At 38.6% G+C, this 19,753-nt stretch overlaps 1 protein-coding gene across 1 annotated transcript in view; it reads left to right on the top strand.

Moving 5' to 3' along the window:
• LOC139737632 (uncharacterized) overlaps positions 1 to 19,753 on the top strand; it is a 162,470-nt gene that overhangs the window by 60,817 nt on the left and 81,900 nt on the right. Inside the window, exon 2 of the mRNA XM_071648306.1 lies at positions 8,558 to 8,645. Within this exon, the coding sequence (XP_071504407.1) occupies positions 8,619 to 8,645 (27 nt within the window). The 5' untranslated portion in view covers positions 8,558 to 8,618. The remainder of the gene's footprint in view (positions 1 to 8,557; positions 8,646 to 19,753) is intronic.

Below are 19,753 nucleotides of genomic sequence, written 5' to 3'. Positions count from 1 at the left end.
CCAGCATTTATTTTATCATCGTAAGGAGTTGAATATTATTGTTACTCATTTCCGAACGTCAGAGCAAACATCAAACATTAATTTTACCATTGAAAGCAGCTGAGTGTTACTGTTATTCATTTCGAAATTTAAAAGAAAACATCAGTTATTTTAGCATCGTATGGAGCAGAATATTACTGCTATTCACTTCCGAACATAAAAGTGATCATCTGACATCTATTTTAGCATCTTCCGGAGTTGAATGTTATTGCTATTTCCTTTCGAAAGTATAAGGAAACATCCGACATGTATTTAACCATTGTACGGGGTTGATGGTATTGTTTTTTATTTCCAAACGTCAAAGCAAATATTCGACATTTATTTCAGTGTCTTTCGGAGCCGAATGTTATCCTTATTCATTTCCGAACGCAAAATCAAATATCTGACATTAGTTTTAGCACCATATGGAGCTGAGTCTTATCGTTATTAATTTCCAAAATTATGAGCAAACATCTGACATTTATTTTAGTATCATACCGAGTCAAATATTACCGTTATTCATTTCCACAATTGAAAGCAAATATCTGACATTTATTTTAGCATCTTATGGAGCCGATTGTTACCGCTGTTCATTTTCAAAAGTAAAGGCAAACATCCGACTTTTTTTTGTGGTGGCGCGATCGGGCCACCAAAATCTTTATTTCTGAAATTTTGATTTCAATTCCGATTTTCATTCAATTCATTCATATAAAAGTCGATTCAATTCCAATTGACAAGCATGCAAACAATTAGTAGGCATTATAACAGATATCATGTTGAACATCGATAAACGTTGGATGAGTCGGAAGAAATTCGACGTACGCGTACCTCGAAGTTCGCGTACGTGGAACCATTTTCTTCAGTCCCGACGAATGTGAGGTATCCGAGGTTGACTGTATCTCCTTTTTGTCGAGCCCACTGGAGATGAGGGGAGACTATAGGGATCGCCTGCTGCGTCTGTCCGTCCGTCGTTTGTCCGTAACGCTACAAAAACTTGAATAACTCTCTACTGAGGACTTCAATCTTAATCAAACTTTGAGGGAAGATTGGTTATACAAAGTTTCACATTTTACCAAACATGACGGTCACCTCAAGGTCAAAGGTCACAGGCAGGGGTCAATGAACTTTAGGGCCCAATGTTAAGTTTTTACGGTGCGTTTCGATTATGGCTCATAACTTTTAATCCATATGTTCGTTTGTGACCAAACTTGGCTGGTAAATTTCCCTTGGGGAGTTGAAGGTCACCACAAGGTCAAAGGTCATAGGCGGGGTCAATGAACTTCCGGGAGTTAGAAAAACAGTAATTTCTTCTACGCGAATGGGCGAGACACATTTTGGCACTTACCTTGTTTTTTTCTACCATTTAAAGTCAATGTCACTGTGTGACCCGAGCTTGCAAGCTGGTGTGAGCTGATGCGAGCCAGAGCGAGCTCCTGCGAGCTGTGGCGAGGTCGCACAGTGGGCCACCAAAGCTCGCACCAGCTTGCACCAGCTCGCTTGAGCTTGCAAGGTTTTGGATATGTTCATAAAATCTTGCAACCTGCGGTTAGCTGGCAGCGACTCGCAATCAGGTCACACAGTGGACGACCCCAGCTCGCAGCAGCTCGCAGCCGCTTGCAAGCCGGGCAAGCTCACAAGCATTCAAGTCTACCTGCTCATCCATCCAAAAGGGTAGACAGCTTGGAGAAATTGTAGGAAAGTTGAATTTTAAAGACAAATTTATATCCACTTATCTAGGTTAGTCTGATAAGAAAAACAAAAATCTTAAAGTATGCCTATAACGGTGAAAATTTGACCAAAATCGAAAAAAAGGGAAAATTATGACATTGTGAAGTTTCCCTAATTTCTGCAGAACAGTTCTCGTACAGTGTATATTTATCCTGCAAATGAGTTAATGATGTCATCACCTCTCAATTTTTCATTGCGTGTGTACAAAAGTAATGACAAACATTCATTGTTTGTGTGATCAAAATCTTCAATTTGCTACTTCTCTGTCATTTATGAGCCAATTTTGATTCTGTTTGCTTTATATGATAGCACTACATGGGAGCTTTGAAACTTCTACACAGAATTTCAGTCGTGACCTTTGACCTTGACCTTTGACCTATATTGTACATTTTGCTACAAAATGCTACTCCTTCGCCATTTCTAACCCGATTTCGATTCCGTTTGCTTTATGTGATGGCACTAGGTGAGGGCTTCAAAACTTCTACACAGAATTTTGACCTTTGACTTCTTTGACCTTTGACCTTGATTTTTTTACCTATATTGTACATTTTGCTACAAAATGCTACTCCTTCGCCATTTCTAACCCGATTTCGATTCCGTTTGCTTTATGTGATGGCACTATGTGAGGGCTTCAAAACTTCTACACAGAATTTTGACCTTTGACTTCTTTGACCTTTGACCTTGATTTTTGACCCATATTGTACATTTTGCTACGAAATGCTACTCCTTCGCCATTTTTAACCCGATTTCGATTCCGTTTGCTTTATATGATGGCACTAGTTGAGGGCTTTAAAACTTCTACACAGAATTTTGACCTTTGACCTCTTTGACCTTTGACCTTGATTTTCGACCTATATTGTGCATTTTGCTACAGAATGCTACTCCTTCGCCATTTCTAACCCGATTTCGATTCCGTTTGCTTTATGTGATAGCACTAGGTGAGGGCTTCAAAACTTCTGCACAGAATTTTGACCTTTGTCTTCTTTGACCTTTGACCTTGATTTTTGACCTATATTGTACATTGGCTACAAAATGCTACTCCTTCGCCATTTCTAACCCAATTTCGATTCCATTTGCTTTATGTGATGGCACTAGGTGAGGGCTTCAAAACTTCTACACAGAATTTTGACCTTTGACTTCTTTGACCTTTGACCTTGATTTTTTACCTATATTGCACATTTTGTTACAAAATGCTACTTCCGGCGGGGACATATGTTACGCACCGCGTAATTTCTACTTTTCCTTGTTTCTGTTATCAAAGAGTAAAGTATGTTATTCCCGGTTGAATACCTTGAATAATGATCAGTTAGACATATTATCAGGATTTGAGACCCAGGCAAAATTGAGATTGAATAATAAACTGGAAATGTAAAAATCTATGTACAACCTATGTGGCAAGTTGTAAAAAAAAAATGCAATCAAGACTTCATTATTTGTATATTCGTATTGACTGTTCAAAAACTGTTTCCAGAAAAATTGACGTAACTTCAAAATGTCATTTATTTTCGTCCAATTTTGATCAAAGTTTCATTGTTTTTGCTTGAAAATTATTCCTTCCTTTCAGACTAACACTCAGCTGTGCTGTTGTAATTTCCCTTGAAAAGCCACATATTTCACTGTAAGGTGACACTGTCTGTTCCAATAAAAGCCCATTCAGGCTAGATCCTGGGCAAATTAGCTAATCGTGCAGTGAGACAGGGACCAAGTAAAGACTTGCTCTACAATGTGGTGGCTGTCGGATACCACAATAGGCCCAGAAAATAGAAGTAGTGGGCCGAAGGGGCCTCCAAGCTGAACCTGTGTGGTAGGACCGCTAATTGTTGGTTGACCTGCAGTGCAGAAACCCTCGAAAAAAAAGAAAATTAAAGCTGATGACAGATGTTAAACAAACAAACAAATAAAATAAAGCATGCCTGACCAATCCCTGGATGCAAATCCACACGAGCAATGTTCTAGGCCTACCGCGCTCGGAGTGTGAAATACACAATTTGCATACACTTGTATTCCTCAACCGTGTGCGCATGCGTAGAAATGGATCAATACAAAAGGAATTTACTTGGGAGCTCACAATATGTGAGCTCCCAAGTTATTGATGTGTATACAATATTCATAGTGTGTAAACTCTTGTCATGTACACTTTTAATTAGCTACCCTCAACATTGCTGCTCAAAGACAAAACCAAGGAATGTCTGATCTTTCTAATGAGAGATATATGAGAATAACCAGGTGGCATGTCATCAGCCGGACTGAAACCCGATGCCTTTCTTCATGTCTGTTTTATTTCAGTAGAAACATAAACTTCACTATGTGGCTTGTTATAGGCAACACTGAAACTGTGATACCTCTTTATGTTATGCTATGGTCATACCTCTGAATGTTTGGCGTGCATTTTCTTGCTTATTGCCTAAATGCAGACATACGCAGTTGTACCCATTAAGCGCAATGAAACATACTATGTACTTGGTATACAGAAGAGCGCAAAGGCCTGTGCTAGTACATATAGGTTGCTAGTTTTAAAAAGTTTTGAAACTATTGCAAGCAAATGCAAGGCCAAATTGCCTATGAGCAAATACAAGTGGCAACCAGTGAATTTGAGCAACAGAGAGCAACAGCAAGCTTAGCAACAGCAAGTGGCTTAAGTGCAAGCGTACAGAATCATGACGAAATAAAGAGCCTAATTGAAAATAAAAGCAATAACACAGGAAAAAAAATTGCAAAGCTGATTTATAGCTATTCTTATGAAATTGAGAGTTTATCGAAATACATTGTATCTCAGACATCTATAGAAATATAAATGCTTGTTTATACTTCTGTTTTCCACTCCTTTCCAAGTAAAACAATGCTGACAAAAACAAAGACTTTGTGTAAAATGCTCTCTTCATGGATCATAAGCCCCATGCAATAGTGTAATATCAAGCTCAACATTTCAAACTTATTTGTTTATATTGTTTCCTTCCTGATGTGTCTTTCTTTTTTTCTGGAGATGTATATGTTGCAGTTGGTGTATTGTGTAACACCCAAACACACCATGCATGTGTGCATAGGTAGTTGACACAAGATAATCTCAAAATGTATAATTCTATTTTAAAGTGTCACACATATCATTAACATATCAGCTTTCAACATGTTCAGTGAATGCTACCATACATCAAGGAGGTTTAAGAGCTCTCCGGATCACACCTCCCTGCATGCAACTTGAGAATAGTAGAACAAAATACACGTACATGTAAAACAAGTCGTGATTTATCAACACAAAATCATTTAATAGCATCAAAATACTGGAGGAACAGAGCAACACTGATAGGCCTAGGCAGTTTATGAAATTGCAACACAGTACAGTATGTATGTGAGGCAATTTTGTAAAATCCTTTAAGTTAAAGCTTTCACTCCTGCGAAGTAAAGAATCAGGAATGACTTTGAAAAACAGGTAACTATTCAGACAGTTTTGACTGCATTTGCTCTCATTCAAATATGAAATCGAATTCTTCAGAAGAACGATATGACCAATAGCTGTCAGATTTCTTATTATATTTATTACCCCCGCCACACTTAGTGTGAAGGGGGTATAAAGGAATCACCGTGATGTTGGTCAGGGGGGGGGGGGGGGGGTGGTCTGTTGCAAAATCTTGCGTCGCGAACTCCTCCTACAGTTTTGAAGCAATTTAAATGAAACGTAGGGTAAATGATGATATTGAGGTATAGATGTGCAAGACATGTTTTTTGTGTTTGTCGGACAATGCGTTGCCATGGTAACCATAATTTTACCAAAACCTTGTGGATTGAATAACTTCCATAGTATTTAAGCAGTCAATTTCAAAATTGGTATCTATGACGATCTATAGGTGTAGTTATTTGTACTTGACAAAGCGTTGCCATGGTAACCGCATGTTTTCTTTAAAATCTTGTGGAGTGAACAACTTCCACAGTTTTGAAGCAATTGAAATCAAATGTGGTAGGCATGATGGCCTTGAGGCATAGATGTGCAACACATAATTTTTGTGTTTGTCGGACAAAGCGTTGCCATGGTAACCATAATTTTACCAAAACCTTGTGGATTGAATAACTTCCACGTCATTCAAGCAATTAAGGTCAAATTTAATATGTATGATGATCGGGAGGTGTAGTTATGCAAGACACCAATGTGTTAATAAAAAAAAATGTGTTGCCATGGTAACCACTCATTTTTGTATCAAATTGAACCATTTAATCTATGAAGGTGAATTTTGGTGTGTATGATGCTCTTTAAGAGTAGTTTTGCAAAATGCCCTTTGTATTTGTATCGGACAATGCATTGCCATGGTAACCGCATTTTTTTTAAAATCCTGTGGAGTGAATTTCTTCCACAGTTTTCAAGCAATTGAAACCAAATTTGGTAGGCATTATGGCCCTGAGGTATAGATGTAGAACACATAATTTTTGTGTTCGTCACACAAACCGTTGCCATGGTAACCATAATTTTACCAAAACCTTGCAGATCGAATAACTTTTCCATCATTCAAGCAATTAAGGTCAAATTTAGTATGTATCATGATCTAGAAGTGTAGTTTTGCAAGACACCAATGTGTTAGTATAAGGAAAATGTGTTGCCATGGTAACCACTCGTTTTTGTATCAAAATAAACCATTCAAGCTATGAAGGTCACAGTTGGTGTGTATGATGGTCGTTAAGCGTAGTTATGCAAAATGTCCCTTGTGTTTGTATCAGACAATGCATTGCCATGGTAACCACACTTTTTACCCAAACCTTGTGGAACCAACTGTTACCCTAGCACTCAAGCAACTGTGGTCACATTTTGTTTGTATGATTGCCCTCATGACATCACATACTATGAAGCAACACTAGGGGCGGGGGTATTAATCACCTTCAGTGATAATTCTAGTTTGTTTTGTTTTAAAGACTAGTCAGAAGCAAGTCCAGCAAAATGTCTTGTATTTATACATTGCTGTAGCAAAGGCGAGCTGTTCCACTGTAGAGTGAGCTGGCATGGAGCATTACGAGCAACAGAACAGCTAAAGCAAGGGAACATGCAGTGAGACGTAGGAAGACCAACTGGTGCAAGCTGCTATCAAGCAGCCTACGAACAAAGAACGAGCTACATACACAACGTGGCGAGCAGCCTACGAACAAAGAACGAGCTACATACACAATGTGGCGAGCAACCTGCGTATTGAATCATACTGCTATGAGCAGCAGCGAGTTGTAGCGGGATAATAGGAAATCGTGGGCAATGGTACGCAGTCTTTGTTCAGGCAGTATATGAACTAGCTACAAGCTATATATGCAGTAGTATGACTGCAACCTTAAAAATTGGCACATATTGCTGGGTACTGCTGCATATTGACCTACCCTGCAAAGCCGGCAATACGCAGCAATGTAAAGGTGTGACTGAGGCATTAGTCTGATTTCAGTGGCAAACATGTTACATATACCATGCTAGGTGTACAGATTACACAATAGCATGCACTGACTAAACAATCTACATTAAAACTTACATGTATGTGGTTCATTTCTTTGTTTTGTCTAGCCATAAACCTCAAATACTGTTGTACAATATGCACAGAATATAAAATAATGTTACAGCAGGAAGGCCACATGCAGTAGATAGATTTTTAGCTCACCTGAGCCTTCAAGTGAGCTATTGCGATCGCTCTTCGTCTGGCATCCTTCTTCTTCTTGAGAACCCCGTGACCAATTTTCACCAAACTTGGCAGGTAGCATCCCTAGGGGGATAGGATCTCAATGTGTTCAAATGGGCACCATGCCCCACCTGGGGGCCCCCCAGAGGGGCCCAAATCCTCCAAAATTTAATAAGAAATCTTAAAAAAATCTTCTTCTCTAGAACCAGAAGTGATAGAGCTAAGTTAGTACTATGAGTCAGTACATTGAGTTTCAAGTTTGTTCATGGCAGAATCAGGGGTGCCCCCCCTTGGGACCAAGGGGAAGGGGATAGGGAGGGGTCCCAATGGGGCCCAAATTGTACATTTTCATCTTTTTCGTGAAAATACCATTATGAATTTTCACCAAACTTGGCAGGTAGCATTCCTAGGGGGATAGAATCTCATTCCTGTCAAATGGGCACCATGCCCCACCTGGGGGGCACCAGGGGGCCTAAATTGGGGCCTAAATTGTAATTTTTAATCTTTTTCTTGAAACCCCTCTATGAACTTTCACCAAACTTGGCAGGTAGCATCCCTAGGGGGATAGAATCTCAATTCCATCAAATGGGTACGGTGCCCCACCTGGGGGGCCCCCCAGGGGGCCCAACCCACCCCCCAGTAAGGAATCTGTAAACAGTTTTCTCTAGGACCAGAATTGATTGTGCTATGTTAATACAATGAGTCAGTATATTGATGACTGTTGTTTCAAGTTTGTTCATGGCAGAATCAGGGGTGCACCTCCGAAATTAAGGATCATTTAATAATATTGTTCTCTAGAATCAAAAATGATAGGGCTTTAAGTCTTTTTTTTTTTAAGTGCATAGTCCAACATTCTATAAAGTACAATGTACCTTGCAGGTATTTTTACCAGTGTGATGAAATATGCAAATGGACACCATGCCCCAAGGTCTCAAAGCTACCCCACCACAAGTTTCCAATGTTCTCAGGTAAGAGTCTGCCAGAATACATGGAAGGTGAACTTGCGATACTCAGGTGAGCGCGAGACCCCCGGGTCTCTTGTTTGTACCTGCATAGATTATTTTACCTTTGAAAATGAGATGAGTCATGATACACACATATTTTGAGAAATGTACTTCATTCTACACATCCATTCAACTGTTAGGGGCATGTTGTGTTTGATTCTCTCTTTACAGAACCAGGAGAGGTGGTGGCTTGTGCCTGGGTGAGGACGGAGCTGGGCCACTCCAAGATAGAATGGAAGCAACTCTGCTGTCGGATCAGGTACATTATAGGTTCTTCACCGTCAGACTGGGTGACTGGGATTTCTTTCTTTTTATTTTTAGAAGCAACTTCAATAATTCATAGCATAAGTCCAGGGCTGCACACTAACCCATTTTTCCTAATGGTCCGACAGACAGGTCGGATCAATAGGTACCCAGTTTTTGTTGAGCCCACTGGAGGTGCAGGGAGACTAAGGGATCGCCTGCGGCGTCTGTCCGTCCATCGTTCGTCCGTAACTCTACAAAAACTTGAATAACTCTTTACTGAGGACTTCAATTTCAATCAAACTTGGAGGGAAGAGTGGTTATACAAAGTTACGTATTTTACCAAACATGAAGGTCACCTCAAAGTCGAAGGTCACAGGCAGGGGTCAATGAACTTTAGGGCCCAATGTTCAGTTTGTACGGCGCGTTTCGATTATGGCTCATAGCTTTTGATGTACGTATATGTCCGTTTTTTGACCAAACTTAGATGGTAGATGTCCCGTGGGGAGTTGAAGGTCAACACAAGGTCAAAGGTCACAGACAGTGGTCAACGAACTTTTAGGGCCCAATGTAAAGTTTTATGGCACGTTTCGATTATGGCTCATAACTTTTGATACCTATATCCATTTGTGACCAAACTTGGATGGTAGATGTCCGTTTGGGAGTTGAAGTTCATCACCAGGTCAAAGGCCCAATGTTAAGTTTGTACGGCGCGTTTCGATTATGGCTCATAGCTTTTGATGTACGTATATATCCGTTTGTGACCAAACTTAGATGGTAGATGTCCCGTGGGGAGTTGAAGGTCAACACAAGGTCAAAGGTCACAGACAGTGGTCAACGAACTTTTAGGGCCCAATGTAAAGTTTTATGGCACGTTTCGATTATGGCTCATAACTTTTGATACCTATATCCATTTGTGACCAAACTTGGATGGTAGATGTCCGTTTGGGAGTTGAAGTTCATCACCAGGTCAAAGGTCACAGACAGGGTCAACGAACTGTAAGGGCCCAATGTTAAGTTTTTACTGCGTGTTTCGATTACGGCTCATAACTTTTGATCCCTATGTCCGTTTGTGACCAAACTTGGCTGGTAAATGTCCCTTGGAGAGTTGAAGGTCACCACAAGGTCAAAGTTCATAGGCTGGGTCAATGAACTTCCAGGAGTTAGAAAAACAATTTCTTCTATGCGAATGGGTGAGACATTTTGGCACTTGCCTTGTTCCATGTTTTACTCGTCCATTCCTAAAAAAATTACTAGTCCGACAGTAATTTTTACTGGTCAGGGACCGTCAGACCAGTGCCAGTGTGCAGCCTTGGCATTTAAATAACTGAAGTCTTCATTACAGTAGCAGCTGGGCAACAGCCAATCAGTCATTAGTAATGAGTTGTTGGGATGGTGACTATGACAAACGTTACTGTGCATCAGAAGCAACAGCTTCAAATCCCATGTTTTAATTTGGGGCTTGTTCATTTGGTCAATGGATGAGGTTATGAGGACATTTAAGGGAATGATGAGAGAAATGCAGCTCTTAAAAAGAAATCCACCCCCAAAATAATAAACTTCAAAAGGAAGAGAAAAATATGCCCTACAGAATGGTAAAAAAATGACAGTAAATCAGATGAAAAATAAGATATAGATTGGACAGTTTTTCAGAAAACATATCTTGACCAGTTCATATGAATATTCAAATGAGTGATTTGATGTCATACCCTCACAATTTTTCATGTACATATTGTATATGAAATTGGGAATAATTGTTATTTTTAGCGAATACATGTACCAGTAAAAAGCATGTTGCCATACCAAGATACATCAGAGTTAACATTTGTTTGTTTTTTAGGTGCTTTTAAGAAAAAATATGAAATTTCAAGATGTCATATCTTCCTTATTTCTCAACTGATTTTTGTCATTTTTGTATCGTTTTGTAAGAAGGGAATATTTTTTTCTTTCTTTTGAAGTTCACAAATTTTGGGGGTGGATTTCTTCTTTAAAACTAGAAAAGCACTCTGAAAGCACAGACCTCTGCCAAGCAGCTTATTTCCACCCATACACACATTGTGAAAATCATCCAATATCCCAATATAGAAGCCTTTTGTTTACGTCATCGGCTTTTAGATACGCAACGCCTGGCCCGAGCAGAGCACAGACTTTAGAGTGTGTGTACAAACCTCAAATAACCGCAGCTTGAACTCCCAAGTTCATTGACCCTATCTGCAAAAAGATTTTAGAAAATCCTTCGTTTCATCCAAATCTGTCTGCAGCTTTTTGAATTATTTTGTTCACAAATGAACAAACCAATCAACACTGATGAAAATATAACCACCTTCCTTGGCTGAGGTAACAAACAAACCAACACTGATGAAAACATAACCTCCTTCCTTGGCGGAGTTAATAAAATGTCCTTGGCATGTATAATCAGACTTAGACTGGAGGTATCAGTGATTACAAATGATGTTGTATTCTGTCTTGTGTTTTTAGTAGCCCATCTTTATCATTTTGTGTAAAGAATACTTGTATGTTTCACAAAAACTATGAAAACAAAAAATGTTTTGATGACAAAGATTCTGTGAAATAGTGTTGATTTTGTTGTTTGCCTAATCTTCATCTGGTCTATTATGTGAAGTTAGAATTTATAAGACTATGGACTGTGAGGTATTGAAAAAGATGTCTTTCTTTCTCCCCTTAAATGTGATATTGCCAAACTTTATGTGAGGTTCATTGTTGATAATATCAACAGCAAAATAAGATCATTATGACTGCTTCTAAGTTTGTATATCTTGAAGGAAAAAAATTGATGTATTTCCCCATTAATTTCAATTAAATAGATATAAGACGTAAAAAATTAACATCAAACATTTTGTCGTTGAAATGTTTCCAATATAAGCATTACTCTCAGGGGGACTTTTAAATTTATCTATTTCTTTCCAGAATTATGCATGCAGTCTTTATTGCAGTGTTTACAATCACGTGAAAAGCTCTTGATATTTGAATAGTAAATCTGGAAGTCATACATGACATGAATGGAATGAAGCTACAAAGTAGTGAGCATGCAATACCCTTCCCTTTCCCACTTTTTGTCGAGCCCACCGGAGGTGTGGTGAGACTAAGGGATCGCCTGCGGCGTCTGTCCGTCCGTCGTCCGTCCGTCCGTCGTCTGTCCGTAACGCTACAAAAACTTAAATAACTCTCTACTGAGGATTTCAATTTCAATCAAACTTGGAGGGAAGAGTGGTTATACAAAGTTACACATTTTACCAAACATGAAGGGCACCTCAAGGTCAAAGGTCACAGGCAGAGGTCAATGAACTTTAGGGCCGAATGTTAAGTTTTTAGGGCGTGTTTCGTTTATGGCTCGTAACTTTTGATGTATCTGTTTGTTTGTTACCAAACTTATATGGTAGATGTCCCTTAGGAAGTTGAAGGTTACCACAAGGTCAAAGGTCACAGACAGGGGTCAACAAACTTTTAGGGCCCAATGTTAAGTTTTTATGGCGCGTTTCGATTGTGGCTCATAACTTTTGATCCCTAAGTCCGTTTGTGACCAAACTTGGACAGTAGATGTCCCTTGGGGAATTAAAGGTCATCACAAGGTCAAAGGTTACAGAAAGGGGTCAACAAATTTTTAGGGCCCAATGTTAAGTTTTTATGGCGCGTTTCGATTATGGCTCATAACTTTTGATCCATTTGTCCGTTTGTGACCAAACTTGGATGGTAAATGTCCATTGGAGAGTTGAAGGTCACCACAAGGTCAAAGGTCATAGGCGGGTCAATGAACTTCTGGGAGTTAGAAAAATATTAATTTCTTGTACGCGAATGGGCGAGAAACAATTTGGCACTTGCCTTGTTTTGTCATGATGTCGGAAATAAATAGATAACAAATGCCTATGTTTTGTTGCATATTGTGCTATGATTCCTGTGGCATTGACTGATGTGATTACTCCAATGCAAGTCAATTTCTTTTATTCTTTGTCACATTAACTTTGCCTGTCAATGGTGTTGCATAGGAGGTAAGTCTGTAACAAGATTTTCACCAAAAAAAAAAAAGAAAAAAGAAAAAAAGGCTTGTGCTGTGCTTGAATAACCCGTTCATACTGTGTGAAATAGTAGAAATAGTTTTCACCTGTGTGCACATGTGGCTTTGTGAACTGTTGTGGTGCACTAGTGGAAGTTGATTTTGTACATGGGAATTTTAGGGAAATGCCAAAAACTTTGCACTGTGTTCTGCACAGAATATACCCTTTTGGTTCACTCCTTTATTATGTGATTCACAGATGAACATTTAGATCCACTGTTGCATTTGTTACATCAACAGTGTTGTATGTGACCTGTTATGTTGCTTTGTTAAAGGTTCAGTTTACCTTTGGGAGCAGTGATTTCAAAAATGTTCAAGATATCACATTTGATGCATATGTGTAGGTCTGTTGTATCACAAAACATCCTACCTCATAAAATTTTCGCAATAAAGCCTTAAATATAAGGAGATATGAGCATTTTTCTAAATAAACGGTAACTGTAGATGGTTTAGTCCAGAAACATTTTTATTAAAACTATTGGTCACATTTTGTGTATTTAACAACGCTAACATCGATTATACGGATTCAAATTTTTACAGTGGTTGTTTCTATCCCTAACTCACATTTTAAAACTATTTTAAAGCATTATTGCTGGGTTTTTGTTTCATCTGCAAATGGTAAATTATGCCTTTTAAGTTCCAGACGTGTTAGAAGCTAAGAAAACGTTTACCTTTATTTATCAGACAATTTGGCTTAAAAATAAGATTTTTATGCCTCTGCCCGAAGGGTGCCAGAGGCATTATGTTTTTGGGTTGTCCTTACGTCCGTATGTCTGTACGGACGTCCGTCCCCATTTGTTTACGTGATAACTTGAGTAATATTGAGTGGAGTTTTACCAAACTTGGTCCAAGTATAATGTATGATGGGCAATTACTTCTTTTCATTAAATTTTGGGTGAAATCAACCAGAAGTCAAAGATCAAAGGTCAAGTCATGAAATTGCATCCGTTAACGCGATAACTCAAAACTGGAGGAAGCAAATTTCACCAAACTTGGTCCAAGGATGACGTATGATGGGGCAGTTAATTAGAATAGTTTTTGAGTGAAATCGGCAAGAGGTCAAAAGGTCAGGATCAAACGCTCAAAATGTCACTATTTCCCCCATATCTGTGTATGCAATGCCTGAAGGTATTTTCTTGAAACTCGGTGTATACATGTACTACAGGGCTGCACACTGGCGCCGGTCCGACTGTCAAAGACCGGTAAAAGTCACTGTCGGACCGGTAACTTTTCAGGAAATCCACAATTTACCGATCCGAGATGACCAGTAAAAAAAAGCATTGGCGGGATCAGTAGAAAGAAAAAGAGCAGCCCCGATCAGGGAGAAACAGAATGCAAGATATCGCACTGTTCAACAAGTTTCACGCAAGTTTTCGTGTATGTCTACCAGTGCAATTTGTACAGTAAACATATTAGTTTTGAGCACTAGCAGTCGACCAGTTATTCGCGCTCGCTTGCGCAGTGGCGCTGCTCACGCACTGCCATGCCATGCAATACATGCAAAGCATGTACAATGTAACTGTTGAAATGCATGTAATTCCCCGATCCCCGTTTTGTTTGTTTGTTTGCTTGCGATCGGCAGTCATGCCAGACTAGAAGCACTGATAGAAGCGCACGCATTTGTGGGTCATTTTACTCATGATTTTTCAACGCAAGATCGGTGCGATCCTGAATTTGGCTTCGCGCGCAGCAGCGTGGCAGTTGACATGTCAGAACTAATTTCCTCGTGCCAAGTTTTATAAAAAGTAAAAACATATTCCATATTCAGCGATACAGTAAATGGATCTGATTGCGTTCATTTTCATTTTACACTGTCATTTCACAAATGAATATTTTCATTCGTTCAGAATGGTCTCATAATGAAGATTGTTTAAGAACACATGCACAAAAGGTGAAGAGATAATACTAGGGAGAAAAAAAAATCATGAAATTATTGCAGTCCCGCTTACATATTTGAGGTAGAAATCGTCCCAAAAAGGATCATGAATTCAGCCGCGTCGTACACCATTCAAAAGCTCATGTACGAAATGTGAAGAGATTAAAAATAAAGGACACATTTTGGTGCGCGTGCATCATAAAAGATTACAGCCAAATAACAATTCATGAAATAAATGCTATCCTGTTGAAATTTGAGGAAATAATAGGCGCAAAAAGGATCTTGAATTCAGTCCGGCATGCCATGTTGGTTATCAAAAACACATGCACAAATGCAACTAGATTATCGGGAAAAACAAAACAAAACACACTTTTACCCTTCTGGTGCGTGCATTACAAAAGATTACATCCGAAGTAATTCATGAAATCGCCACAATCCCGCTGATATTTGAGGTAGAAATAGTCGCAAAAAGGATAGTGAATTCGGCCATGTCGTATACCTTTTAAGAACGCATGTACGAAATGGGAAGAGATTAGCGGGAGAAAAGTAAAGGACACATTTTCAACCCCTTTTTGGCGCTTGCATCATTACAGCCGAATAGTAATTCATGAAATTATCGCAATCCCGTTGAAATTTGAGTAAACAATAATAGGCACAAAAAGAATCTCGATTTCGGCCCTGCATGCAGTGTATAATTTTGAAAACGCATGCACAAATGCGAAGAGATTATTGGGAGAAAAATAAAGAATGCATTTTCAATCCTTCTGGTGCGTGTATCACAAAAGACTACAGCCGAAATAATTAATGAAATATCGCAATCCCGCTGATATTTGATGTAGAAATAGGCGCTAAAAGGATTGTGAATTTGACCGTGTCGTATAGGCCTACCTTTTAAGAACGCATGTACGAAATGTGAAGAGATTATTGGGAGAAAAATACAGGACACATTTTCAACCCCTTTTGGCGCATGCATCATAAAGATTACAGCTGAATAATAATTCATAAATGCATCGCAATCCCGTTGAAGTTTGAGGAAACAATAGGCGCAAAAAGAATCATGATTTTTGGCCGTGTCGTATGTCTTTTAAGAACGCATTTATGAAATACAAAGAGTTTATCTGGAAAAAATAAAGGACACATTTTCAACCCCTTTTGGCGCTTGCATCATTACAGCCGAATAGTAATTCATGAAATTATCGCAATCCCGTTGAAATTTGAGTAAACAATAATAGGCGCAAAAAGAATCTCGATTTCGGCCCTGCATGCAGTGTATAATTTTGAAAATGCATGCACAAATGCGAAGAGATTATCGGGAGAAAAATAAAGAATGCATTTTCAATCCTTCTGGTGCGTGTATCACAAAAGACTACAGCCAAAATAATTAATGAAATATCGCAATCCCGCTGATATTTGATGTAGAAATAGGCGCTTAAAGGATCGTGAATTTGACCGTGTCGTATAGGCCTACCTTTTAAGAACGCATGTACGAAAAGCGAAGAGATTATTGGGAGAAAAATACAGAACACATTTTCAACCCCTTTTGGCGCATGCATCATAAAGATTACAGCCGAATAATAATTCATAAAATCATTGCAATCCCATTGAAGTTTGAGGAAACAATAGACGCAAAAAGAATCATGATTTTTGGCCGTGTCGTATATCTTTTAAGAACGCATTTACGAAATATGAAGAGTTTATTGGGGAAAAAATAAAGGACACATTTTCAACCCCTTTTGGTGCGTGTATCATAAAAGATTACAGCCGAAGTAGTTCATGAAATCGTCACAATCCCACTAATATTTGAGGTAGAAATGGGCGCAAAAAATGATCGCGAATTCGGCCCTGCATGTCATGTACCTTTGAAGAATGCATGCACAAATGCGAAGAGATTATCGGGAGAAAAATAAAGAACCCCTTGTAGTGCGTGCATCAGAAAATATCACAGCTAAAATAATCCATTAAATCATCGCAATCCAACTGAGCACCAAGAGCAGGTTATGCAGCAAGTTCGTGCGCCGATGTTTAGAAAAATTCACAAACGCATATACTTTGATAAAATCTGATTTTGTTCATTATCATTTTACACTGTAATTCACAAACAAACATTCTATTTTTCTCTTATTTTTTTCTTAATTTCTTGTGCAATAAATAATGCAAGTTTCAAAAACATATTAATCTGTAAAATGTACATGGGGGGGGGGTACGTCCATAAAAAACAAGAAAATAAGTTTGCAAGTCATTAAATGTTTTTTTAGGTTGTCGTTGTTGACCGGTAAATTTCCTGTTCGGACCAGTAAAAAATGGTGAAACGAGGCATTTACTGGTCCAACAGAGACAGGTCGGACCAGCGGAAAAAGTGGGTCAGTGTGCAGCACTGTGTACTACCAAATAAAGATTCTCCAGAGAGAGTTTCAGGTCATGAGGTCAAAGGTCAGAGGTCAGGTGAAAATGTTACAATTTTACTTTTTTCTCCATATCTCGCAAATGGTTCATGGTATCTTCATGGAACTTGCTGACTGATGAGAAGGGAATTTAGGGGTCAGGGGTCAAAGGTCAAGGTCAGCTCAAAATCTCACTATTTCCCTCATATATTTGCAATGCTTGTAGGATTTTTCTTGAAACTTTAATATATTCATGTATTACCTAATGGAGATTCTCTGGGAAATTTTCTGCCAAAAAGTCAAAGCTCAAGTGAAAGTGCTATATTTTACATTTTCCTCTATCTCTTGTGACTCTAGGTATCGTGAAACTTAGTACGTATTTATGCATGTTCTACCTGACAGTAATTCTCTTGGGAATTCTAGGGTCATAGGGTCAAAAGTCAAGGGTCAAAGGCCAGGCTAAAATGCATTTTTTTTCTATTTAATACTGAAATTACACTTTTTCTTCATACCTTGAAAATTACTCAATGCATAAACATATCAAAGGGTCAAAAGTCAAGTAAAATTCTTCAAATCCTGAAATATATGTACTTGCACTCTTAGACAATATAGCAAACCTAGTTCAAGGAGGTTTTATATATGGAGTTTCAACTGGCTGTAATTATTCAAACAGTTGTCAGATTTCTATTGATGTACAGAAGAATTCCACAGGTGCACTTGTGCCTTTGAAGATCGATGTTCCAAGCCGCCGTCTTGCTGAGCAATCTGAAGATTCATTTTGAACGTTATCATAATGTTGGCCATATTTTGCTTATTCATTTATTAAATGAAATGAAATTTCAATTAATGATAGACCATGTAAAAGAAAAGTCATTTCCGTCCAGAAATTTGTGCAAAAGAGTAAATCAGAGCTGTATCATGTGAAAATGTTTGAAAGTGTACCATCCTATGAAGCTGGTTTTATCATTTTTCCGCTTAATTTCCGCAAGTGAAAATGATATGGAATAATCTTCAAGTATAATTCTTTATTGATAGATATATCAGATTAGTGCCCGGGTATGCCCAGTTGAGTAATTTTCATCTTTATTTCAGCATTTTTTGCTCGATTTCTATTTGCGCATCCTCATGTCTGTACCACCTACATTTTATAAGAAGGGATAGCGAAAAGTAATTACCATCACAAAGGCATATCTTCCTGTGAAAGTGACTGGTGATTATGCAATGAGACACGAGTCAATTGTCTTCGTATCTGCGCAGCAGACCCCGTTTGGCACATGCTTCAAATATTTTTGAGCGGCGGCTTCGAACATCTAGCAAAGGGAATAAGACGGTTGTGACTCCATTCTCTAGAACCTCCTTGCCTAGTTCGAGGAAAGTACATATTCAACACATTTGTGACAAACCTGCCATTTCAATATTTTGCCAGTTATGTGAAACTGTCATCACACATTGTCAAGACATTATACTATAGACCTACTAGGAGAACCATGCATTATGGCAGAGGCATACCATAGTGATATTTCTATTGATGTTAAATTCAAAATGGTGCAAACATGATATCTTAACACTGTACTTCAGCTTGTCATGATATTCAAATCTGAGAGTGTCCTGAAATTTGAAACTTTTCTTATTTTGTGAGGTAAATTACTTTGACTTGAGCTATTGAGTTTGAATTCCCGAGCCTGCATTGCATCTATGCTTCAAAGCTGATTTGCTCATTTTTTTCTAATCTAGTGACAGCCTTTCCTACAAATGATGTGCAGTTCGCGAAGGTGCGCATTCTATTTCTCCATGTTCCTTGTGGCATTAACCCACTGTGTTTTAAGTGTGTAACAGCTTTTTAGCATTTGTGTACATGCAGGGTCTCCAGAGCACAGTCAGTATGATTATTTCTCTGCATTGGGGCACAAATCAGCGAAACATACATGTAAAACCCTCTTACCCATAAAAGCTTGCCTGATGCTCATTTTACCATGTCCAGCATAATTCTGGCATGTAGCCTATTTAAAGCAAGGTCTTCTTTGGTTAAATCACTTGTGAATTGTAGTCATGTATGTTTGAATGTGGTAATTTATTGTGAAATTTTGAGCTTCAAATTCAAGCTTTCTCAGCTACATATACTGTGGTAGCAATTCGGTCAGCTGTGTAAACACTATCTGTAGAATGTTCTGCCAGTGTGGTTGTGAACTGCAATGTCTGTCCATTGTTCTTTTGAACACAAAGCTGCTGCTGAGCTCAGAGTAGCCTTAATTTGGTCTTACAGGCAACCATAGATAACCCACATATAAACATGGATTGATTGAAAGCAGTAGTATTAGTAGAACACATCAATGAAAGTTATATTCTCTTTATGATGTTCTCCATAATGACGATATGAAATGTAGTCATCTCCTTATCCAGCAATGACGGCACAGAAAATTCATATATTCATAACTTTTGAATCGATTGTCCAATTTTCTTCAAACTTTTACTGATGTTTTCTCCTAGTATTGCTGCTTCCACTCAATTCATGTTTATATTTTGTGCTTTGGTTTCCTTTAAACTGGCCTTAAGGTACAGTTGTATAACCTTAGACTACCACCAGAGGTGGCTGTACAATGTAAGTGAGGCTGGCTTATTAGACCAATTGTGTTCTCCTATGGGTCAGCTCAGAATGTTTGAATCATAGCTCTTAGGAACAGAAATCTCTTTCCTCTTTCCAGAATTATGTTTTTGTCATCTGTTTATTCAAAAATTTCTAGAGATCTACAGATCAGCTACAATGTATTTCATCACACAGTGGCATGCTTGTGCAG

This window comes from Diadema antillarum, unplaced genomic scaffold (genome assembly GCF_040938485.1).
Source record: "Diadema antillarum isolate AM-2024a unplaced genomic scaffold, OU_Dant_1.0 seq00000697_RagTag, whole genome shotgun sequence".
NCBI classification, from domain to species: domain Eukaryota; kingdom Metazoa; phylum Echinodermata; class Echinoidea; order Diadematoida; family Diadematidae; genus Diadema; species Diadema antillarum.
Note: the sequence above shows the minus strand (reverse complement) of the source record. Positions and strands in the feature narration are given on the sequence as shown.